The 10,232-nt window shown below is 30.3% G+C and overlaps 1 protein-coding gene across 2 annotated transcripts; it reads left to right on the forward strand.

Moving 5' to 3' along the window:
• Positions 1 to 1,692: 1,692 nt before the first annotated feature.
• On the forward strand, positions 1,693 to 7,939 carry LOC137813693 (uncharacterized). Of its 2 annotated transcripts, none has more exons than XM_068616071.1 (13): positions 1,693 to 1,930; positions 2,144 to 2,282; positions 2,417 to 2,553; positions 2,661 to 2,862; positions 2,960 to 3,198; positions 3,344 to 3,455; positions 3,542 to 3,686; positions 3,882 to 4,024; positions 5,242 to 5,414; positions 5,511 to 5,897; positions 5,970 to 6,025; positions 6,199 to 6,401; positions 6,488 to 7,939. In XM_068616071.1, exons 1-13 carry the CDS (start codon positions 1,700 to 1,702, stop codon positions 7,774 to 7,776), a joined length of 3,456 nt encoding a protein of 1,151 aa, XP_068472172.1. In that variant the 5' UTR covers positions 1,693 to 1,699; the 3' UTR covers positions 7,777 to 7,939. The 2 variants fall into 2 exon arrangements, with proteins under 2 accessions (XP_068472172.1, XP_068472173.1); XM_068616072.1 differs by having other exon boundaries at positions 1,711 to 1,930; positions 2,671 to 2,862.
• The last annotated feature ends 2,293 nt before the right edge of the window (positions 7,940 to 10,232 follow it).

Here is a 10,232-nt window from a genome sequence, read left to right on the forward strand (position 1 = left end):
TCATACTGTAGTCATCTATCAAGAAAAAAAATTACCCCTTTTATCCTAAAGTATAATGCTGTTTATTTAATTTGTTTCTAAAGTTTTCAATTTATAATATATTGTTAATGAACTTGTTCATGATGCGCTCTCCTATAATTTATCTCAACAATTTTGAGTGCAGTGTATCCTTTAATTGTCTGTCTTTGCTTTCCATCAATCAATGTTAAAAGGTATATTTACTGAGAGAATAAGACTATTTTAGTAAAATTATATAAAAGAAACTATACTATTCCCGTCCTCATTTACAAGAAAAAAAAATCCAACTTCACGTAAAGAAATCAATTTTATAATTATATAAATTTTTACTAATCTTTTAATATTTTTCGTCAAAACTTATTCTCGTAAAACAAAACAAAAAATATTATTAAATGAAGTAAAAGTAGTTAAAATTAACTAATTAAATATATATTGATTATTATTTAATATATGTGTGAAAACTTAAAGGGTTTATGATAATTGGGTTATTTTTTTTGTTTTTACCAAAATGGAGTCCGTTTAAAAAAAAATTACAAATTTAGGCAAGTCATGCCAATTTGACACGACTTCATATGAACAAATCGTCCTAATTTGACACGACTCTGTCATGTCATAATGAAGTCGTGCCAACTTGACACGACTTCTATCGTCACATCATAATTTTTTTTTAAATTTTATTGTTTATATATTGGGTAGTAAATTATGTAATGTTAAAAATTAATTTGATACATAATTTTCTAAGAGTGTTAGTTTTAAGGGAAAAAAATTAGATAATCGTGTATCATAATTATTCATTTTTTTTCTGAAGTAATAATTTTTTTTATCACAATTCAAATAATACATTTTTTAAACCTGTTTATTTTTTTTAATGTCATTTATATTAAAATATAAAAAGGTATAAGTACTCTAATTATTTTGAAATAATTAAATAATTTAAAAATAATTATATAAATTTTAAATAAGTCAAATAATATAAATAATTTGTAATTATTTTGAAATAATTAAATAATTTAAAAATAATTATATATCCAATTTTTTTTCCTTAAAACTAATACTCTTAGAAAATTATGTATCAAATTAATTTTTAACATTACATAACTTACTACCCAATATATAAACAATAAAATTTAAAAAAAAATTATGACGTGGCAGAAGTCGTGCCAAGTTGACACGACTTTAGTATGACATGGAAGAGTTGTGTCAAATTGGAACGATTTGTGTATATGAAGTCGTGCCAAATTGGCACGACTTGCCTAAATTTGTAATTTTTTTTAAACAGACCCCATTTTGGTAAAAACAAAAAAAAATAACCCGATCATGGTTAAAAAACCAAACTTAAAATCTGAAATTCTTTGGGACCTAAGAATATTTTATAGAAATGTGCAACAATTTATGATTGGATGAGAAGGAGAAAAAAGAGTTGATAGAATTGGTGCATTTGAATTAAATGGAGAAGATGTGTTGTTATAGTTTGAATAAGAAGCGAAGCGAGGTATTGAGAAAAGTAGTTATGAGGCTGAGAGTAATAGTTGAGGTAGTTGTCTGTTGCTTTTACTGATGTCTATTCCATTTATAACAGCGATGAACGTTGGATGATTAAATGTGCCACCAACTCCATTATCTTGTCTTCACCTACATCCTCAACTCCTCCTCTTTACTCATTATTTTGTCTTTCAATCTTATGCTAACATCACTTTGTACTATGGCTACACTCAACTCTCAGCTTTCTGCTTCTGTTGCATTCATCATGCTGGCTGTGCTGTTTCTCTCTGCTCAATCAACTCTTCTGCTTTATTTCAACCGTGTTCCTCCACCTCGGTCTAGGTCTCCCACTGCTGTTTTTCAGTATCTTGTTCAGAGGTTGGATGGTTCCAATGCATGTAAGAGAAACACTTGCTCATTGTCATGTCAGGTATGAAATTTCTCTTCACCATTTTTAAGTTCATTTGTAAGGTTTATCTAGGAGTGAATGGTTTGCATGGACATGGTTTACTATATACTACAATAGTAGCACATGTTGTTTTCATCCATGTAGTGTCAATGATTTGGTCATGAAATGTATACTTTTATTTGCAATTGAAGTGTTAAATGAGTTTGTTGATGTTGAATGTATTTTGCCTGACAGCTTGATGGCAAAGTTTACCCTTGCCATGATAATGGCATTGTGTTAACTAACTTAACTCTAAATCATGAGCATAGTTTTCTTCTCAATGCCAGTACAAACAAAGGAGAAAGAAATTCATCACTTTACTCATGGTTCATCGGTGAGCATTTATTAATGAAGAAAAATGGAATTTTAGCTCAATTTCTTTCCTTCTCTCACCCTTTAAGCCTGATTCTCTGGCAATAATAATACTAAACTGCTCACCCTAATGATTTTCTTTTCACTCATGAATAGATACAATACCCCCAACTGCTGCCATTACTAGTAAACAGACTCATACAAATGGACAAAGGATACCAATTGATGTCATATTCAGTGAACCATGCACTGGACTAGGAGGATTTCATTGCTTAAACTCATCAAACTGTGATGTAAGTTGGTTTCTAATGCTGAACATTGTGTTAAAAGTATCTGTGATTTGCTATGTAATTTTCTTTGAAAACGTTGACAGTGTTTTGACTATGGTTTAACATGCAAGATTATGGTAGCTGGTCCTGCCCAAGTGGATGCATCTTCTTTACAAATCATTAGACCAGGTGTAACATACAGCCTTGAAGTGATTATCTCCTCAGAAGTTATTTATGGGCGTGTAGTAATCACAATGAGGGAGAATACTTGCACTGACCAGGCTGGAAATCGGTTCACAAGGACCAATGATTCTACTTTCACTATTCATTTTGGTAAGGTTCTGATTGCCATCTTCAAATTTGTTATGATGATTCTTTGAACAAAAATGTATTTTTAAGGGCACTCATACATTCAAATGGTTTGTCTTAGATAGAAGACCGGTGATGGTGGACTTTTGGACTTCTGTTCCATCTTATGAGTTGAAAATTAACGGTATCCCAAGAACAGTAGTTGCAACAAGCAAACCAGAGGACCTGATAATTTTCTTGGACTTCAGCATTCCTATAAGAAACTCAACAAAACAAGTTCTAAATGCACTGCAGGTTAACTCTGGTGTATTAACTCCTCTTCACGGTAGAAGCAATGGGAGTCGCAGATTTAGTTTTGAAGTAAGAGAAAGTGTTGTTTGGTATACTTATGCAGTTTTCTTACCATGAACATTGATTTGTAGAAGTCATATGCAAACAAAATTAAAATAGGAATTGAATTCTTAAATATTTCATTCCTTTTTTATTAATTGGCCTCATTTTATAGCTCAAGAACATATCAAGAACTGAGATTATCACAATTGAATTACAAGCTGCATCCATACTTGGCAGAACAGGCACTCCTGTCTCTTCTGTTGCTCCTATCACATTCCTTTATGGTATGCAATAATTTGTACTTACCATATCAATAATCACTTCTCTTAATAACTTTAACTTTAAATCAAATCCTTTTTTTTTTCTATAGATCCCATGAAACCAAAGGTGGTACTAAGGACCAGCTCCCTCACTGAAACAAGGGATTTCAACATCAACATAATTGCTGAGTTCACAAAACCAGTATTTGACTTTGAGCCATCTATTGTAGAAGTCTCTGGAGGAAGATTGACAAGGCAGGTGTAGCAAACTAACCATAAGCATAGTATTGATGACTGCAGATAGTCTTTGCATAATGGCTGAACACATAAAGTTCAGTTATTAACATTATATTATAGTCTTTGCATAATGACTCAACACATCAGCTATGAACATTATATTTGGTTAATGGTTTCAAGTAATGTAAAATATCTAAACTTTGTTTGATGTAGGTTTAAGGAACTATCAAGAGCTTTATACTCATTGAATGTCCAGGCAGTGACAAAGGAGGTGTCAGTTACCATTCCTGCAGGGAAGGTAACTGATATTTCAGGAAATGAAAATTTGGCATCTAACCAGCTTGATATCAAACATTGTATGAATATCTCTTTTCCTTCTATTTTGTTTCTTATGATAAATGGTCATTATATTACACTTCCTTTCTTATTTTTCAAAATCAAATGTGAAATGTTAACCAAAACATCAATGAATGATACTGAGAATGGTTGAACTGTAAGTTGTCTATCTAGTCCATTTAATCCAAAATATTTACTAATTTCAAAACCATGTAAATCGATTCTAAACTTAAATAAAATTAGTAATGAATACTTGAATTGGTAATTATATTTTTTTTTTATTTTGTAATTTTTAAAATATTTTTATTCATCCAGGTATATCTTTTAATCAAATAAGGGCATATATTATATAACCTTTTAATCTTATTATTAATTTTTAGCTTAAATAAGTTATACCCTGAACATACTACCCAACTTTTTTTGCTTAAGTATAGATAATAGAAGGGATCTAATGCATAAAATTACTCAACATTCCAAATCTTATGATACATGTTTTAACTTAACGTACAAGTGGGTAGCATTGATAATCATAAAAGAAATTGACTTAAATTAAAATATTTAATTTATTAGATATCCTAAATAAAAGAATATTTATTAAGTACTTAAAGGGAAAATGCATAACATATTTAAGAGTTAAAAGTTATTTAAACCTTAATTCTTATTTTACATACTATAATATGACCTTTTAATGTCTATTCAAAACTTTACTTTTTATTTTAATGATTTTATGTTGTTTTATTAGATAATATTAAAAAAGTTATTTAATTACTAGTAGGACCAAAATTTAATCAAAATAGAAAAAAAAGTCAATGAACTTTCAACTAGTACTTTAACAATTCAATAATTAGCTCAATTTTTAAATCATTGGATTGCACTCACTTAATTAAGCAGTATGTCACATTAGGATTTATAATAATTTTATTATGTTAAGAGCCTTATAGTGCAAGTGGCATTGAGCTAAGTTTAAACTAATTATATAATGATAGTTCTTGACCTAAGCTAATTGCAGAAATACATGCTAGTTGTTTGTATCTAATACACATCTCATATAATCAGATCATATGTTATTCAACTTTCTCCTTCTTTTCCTCATTTCCCACTTACCAAATTTTAAGCATGTAAAATTTGATAATAAAGCAGAATTAAGCAAAGTTTTAGAAAACTATTAGAGTGACAGTGCAGAGACTTGTGATTGTTGGCTATTTTTTTGACTCAAACTCTAAGATCGTATCCTTAGATTCAACCCCTGCAATATCCATTGCACTGTACTCTTTTATCAATGCTGGAACAATAGCAACATCGTTGGTAGCTGCTATGGTTTCACTTTCCTCGGCAAATTTAGAAGCATTAAACATTCTTGCTTTGGGAGGTACAAGCAGTCCTGTTTCCAATCCATCCATTAACCTGCATGTAAGTAAAGAAACTAATGTATGGTGGTACTATAACTAAAACAATTACTTTCAATTTCTATAAAGGGCTATCTTAAACATTTGGAAAATTTTACAGGTAATGGTTGGACACCTACAAGTCTTTGCCCTTACAAGTTGGTTTTCAACTAATCAGTGTATCAAATACTCTGAGACAACAAGAGGTCTGCGGTGGCTCATACCTCATCACAAGCTTCCCTGGAAAAATTATGACTCTTGGCTTTCTGTCTGGGAAAGAGAAAAACTTCAAGGGAGAAGTAATGGTCTGTCTTCAGGAGAACATTCTTACAACAAAGATCAACAACATAATGACTTCATGAACTTGTCTTATATTGATCATAAACTATCATTTCAATCTGAAAATACCACCAAATCTGGTCGGCTTCATAATCAGCAGGATATAAGTAAGACAAGTACATTGTATGGTCTACCTCTCAATTCCGTCGAATATTTCACTTATTTCTTGGTGAGTTAACATCAACTTTTAAAGAAGTATGTGAATAGCCACTTGTTTGCAACTGATTCACCTGTCTTGTAGAGAGGAGAACCATTTTCTGCTAGCAACGTCATCCAAGGAATGGAGAGTTACAAAGGGTAGTTATCCTCACAATCCTTTTATGTTTAAACATTATTAGGCTCAAGACATTCACTCACACACCCAACATGGTCACTGACTTACTAAATGTGTTCATCAGTGACAGGAAAAATAAGTTTTGGAATTTGCAGGATTAGTTAAGAACATTTGATATTTCTTTTCTCATAAACAGGTGGCAGGACATGGAGATGAACTTGTTCTGGCTTGGTGTAGGAGGAGGATGTTTACTTTTAGTTGATGTGTTCATTTTATTCTTCCTAAGACAAAGGACAGGGAGACCACCTCAAGGCAGGTTATCAGTCCCAAGGTTTCAGCTATTTCTTCTGATTCTCATGCTACCTTGTCTTTCTCAGGCATCAACATTTGTAATAAAAGGTAAGCAACTAGTTATAACATTGTCTATTCCAGTCATCTAAATTACAAGATTAAAACTTATTATATAAGACTACATTTATATGCAGGTGGTACGACAGGGGGAATCATTACTGGGGTGCTGTTACTAGCAGTCCCTGTAGCATTCATCTTATCAGTATTTCTATTTCTCATTATAGGAATCTACTCTGGAAGTTTTGCCCAATACAATGAATGCAAACAAGTAACAAATGAAGAAAAATGGTACAGAAATTTGTTGTTCTTTTTCATTGGGAGGCCTACTACTGGCAAGTGGTTTGACAGGAATGGGCTACCTTCCTCTTTCCTTTCACGCTTTGGAATTCTCTTTGATGATTGGAAGGGTCCTCCAGTATTCATTTTAGGCGATCAAAATGAATCAAATAGCATAACCAAGTGGACTGAAAGTGGCCAAAGTGGGATCAGAAGAACGAAGACAGTGAGTTCAGAAGACAGCAATGAGGAAATCAAAATCTCTGAATTCAAGAGGGTACTGGGCTGCATCAGAGCATCCTATATCATTATTGACTTACTAAGAAGAGTTGGTTTGGGAATAATATCCGTAGCTTACTCTTCAGAAAATTCAAATAAAAGCCTTTGGGCTTTGATAATCACATCAATACAGTTCATTTATCTGTTTACCACCAAACCATATATCAGCAGAAGTGTACAGGTTGCGGAAGGTGTTTCTCTGTTGTGCGAGGTAGGTGTGTTTGCTATTTTAATCCTACAGAATGGTTCAAACTCAGTTGAAGCTAAAACTTGGGAATTGGTCATTCTGTTTCTTCTGTTGTTTACCTTCATTGCTCAGCTCACCAACCAATGGTATGCTATGGTAAATACCCTATTGAAACTCTCACCGTCTCAGAATAACACTTTGAGACATGGATTAAAGTTTGCAGCCAAGGGACTCATCCTTCCCTTTCTTCCAAGCAAGCATTGGTCTAGTGCGATATCCACATTCTCCCAACCAGAAACAGACCAGCTTTCAGTCAATCCTATAGGTTCAGGAACAGAATTTGAAAGAAGAAATAGAAATGGATATATGGATCCAATTAGTGCCATGACTGCCACAGTAGTCCCTGTGCAAAGTCCAAGTACACCCAGCCACAATGTTATTGAAAGAAGACATCCTTCAACTTTAGAGATTGGTGCAAGCTCTCATATTGAAGTGGAAGGTAAATGGCTAAAGGGGCACAAGGCTGGGCTTAGAAAAGAGCTAAAGATGTTAAGGGAGCTTGCAAAAGCTAGCTTCTCTGGGGATACCAGGGTTGATGAAGCAAGTACCAGCTACACTTTAGGTGAACAAGATTTATCCGGTGAAATCTATTTGGGTAATCAAAAGCGAAGATACTACTAACACTAATGCACAAAGGGGTCATATAACACCACATCCTATTTCAGAAGATTTTGGAAAATGCACATTACTTCAGATTGCTGTTTGTTTATTCCAGAATCATTATTTGTATAGTTTCTTCTGTAGTTTTAGTGACCTTAACTTGCTTCTAATCATTTTTAAATGACTTACATGTGTCAACAATTCTGTTTTTTCTGTCATTCATTGTGGTGATATCATCCATAAATATCACAGAAACACCTACAAATGACACCTATTCTAACTTCTGAAATCGAGCAATCCAATTACAAATAATGAATACCCATATTTCTAACAGATTTTATGGCATATATAACAAGGAATACTAAATACAAAATTCTCTATTGACATCACCGCTCAAATTAATGTGGCATGTCAGAGATAATGAGATTTGGGTAGATTATTTTCTTAAAGCACATCTTAACCAAACATAATAGTTAGTTTGATTTGATTTTAACATAGGTTCATTAAAAATAAAACCAATATACAATGAGTTACAACAAACAAACAGATTTTTTAAGAATGAGTTAAGTTCTATAATTCAAAAGTATAATAAGATTTACTAATTTACAAAATATATGTATATATATATATGGATAATTCTTACCTCAAGCTAGTTTCTTTCAAATAAGTTAGCTTTCAATTCACTTCTTAATAACATAAAATAAAATTTGAACTCAACTTATGTAATGAGTTACATCGGATTTTATTTTCTTTTAATTTCATAATTCTAAACTTTTGGTTTATTACATTTTTTTAACTTTTAAATCAAATTATAATAATGAAAATTGTATTGCTTAAAAATTAATAAATTTGTCAAATAATAAATTCAATAATAACATTTAATTTGTTATCATACTTTTTTTTTAAACTATGCTTTTATATATTAAAAAATAGAATTCATGGGATATAAATAATCTAAAAAAGTAAATGTTTTACTTGTTAACAACGATACCCCATTTATAGGTGGGAAGTCAAAGTTATTAAGATTACAAACTAATAATAAAAAGATCGTGCATGCTTAAAACAATCAAAAGTTAAAATCACAACATAACAAAACATAATTGTAGCTAACACCTAATATCTAAACTCCCATAAGATAACAACATAAGACAAGTTACCAAGGAGAGGACAACAATATAAAAACAAGTCACTAAGGAGAGGAAAATAAAAGAACCGAATAATATATCATTATATCAATTTTTTAATACCATTAGTTGTAGCTTATAAAAATAAAATATCTTTAATTAAACTTTAATTTCCTTTGCACTTTAAAAAAACATATAACTAGTTAATGAATGATAATATCATATAAAAGAATTAAGTCCAAGGACAACAATTAATAAAAAAAATCATAATTTCAAAGGGTAATAATTAATCAAACAAGAACATCATAATTTTTTGTATTTAATAAGGGGAATGGACAAAGTTTTAAAAACCTATTAACATAATAATAAATATAATTTAAAAATAGATAAAAATAAGTAAATAATAAAATTTAAGATAAAATATGAAAATATTGATTTTAATTCTTTTATTTTCTTATGAGTTTTTCAGTCTTGATTGACCATCGGGATAATTGATGTCAATTTTATGTAGAAATCAATACTTAAACCGCTGGGAAAATAAAGATCATATAATAACTAATCACTCTACCTTCTACCTTGAAAGTAATTTTTTATTTTATTTTAAACACTGACTTGTACAATTTGATAAATCAGATTGAGCTTGTAAATCAGATTGTATAACTCGATTTGTAAATCATAAAAACAAATCATTTTGTACAATCTGATATACAATCTTGAATTATATAAGTTGGTATTAAAAAAAACATATTCATATTGACATTTGGCATTTCAAAATTTTATAGAGGTACAAAAAGGAACAATGGAGGTGCATGAAAAATTTGTCTTATATATTTAATTACAATAAGGCAATTTCTTCCTCTACCATATCAATTTTAACCTCCAGCTTATTATTTTTAAAATTTTTAAAATTATCCTTATTTCGAATTTTTAAATCTAAAATAATAAATATAATTCAAAACTAAAAAAATATATTCTGAAAAAAAAAATCATAACACAAAATTGAAAATACATTCTAAACAAAAGAATTATGGAATTTAAAAATATGTTTTGGAAATCTAAATTCAAAATATTTCTAGAAAAAGGGTTTCGGAAGTAATTTTTATCCACATTCTTATTTTATTTAAGATTATTTTTGTTATTTAAAAAAAAAATTATCATTTTTTATAACAAGTACATGTTGAAATTGAACAAGTAGAATTTGTCCTACAATAATATTTTGTTTTTTACTCCAGTCCATCAAGGTACAGGAAAAAGTTATTGAATTTCGAGCCGACAAAATTCTTTTGTTTCCTTCTTCACAAATTCTAGTAAAAGTCCATTACATCTTCGTCATAGGCACTTAATAAAATAAAA

The sequence above is a fragment of the Phaseolus vulgaris genome, chromosome 1 (genome assembly GCF_000499845.2).
Source record: "Phaseolus vulgaris cultivar G19833 chromosome 1, P. vulgaris v2.0, whole genome shotgun sequence".
In the NCBI taxonomy this organism is placed as follows: domain Eukaryota; kingdom Viridiplantae; phylum Streptophyta; class Magnoliopsida; order Fabales; family Fabaceae; genus Phaseolus; species Phaseolus vulgaris.

Coding starts and splice junctions, on each gene's coding strand:
- LOC137813693 (XM_068616071.1), top strand. CDS start 1,700: ATGCTAACATCACTTTGTACTATGGCTACACTCAACTCTCAGCTTTCT. Junction 2,863..2,959: donor TACTTTCACTATTCATTTTG/GTAAGGTTCTGA, acceptor GGTTTGTCTTAG/ATAGAAGACCGGTGATGGTG. Junction 6,402..6,487: donor ATCAACATTTGTAATAAAAG/GTAAGCAACTAG, acceptor ATTTATATGCAG/GTGGTACGACAGGGGGAATC.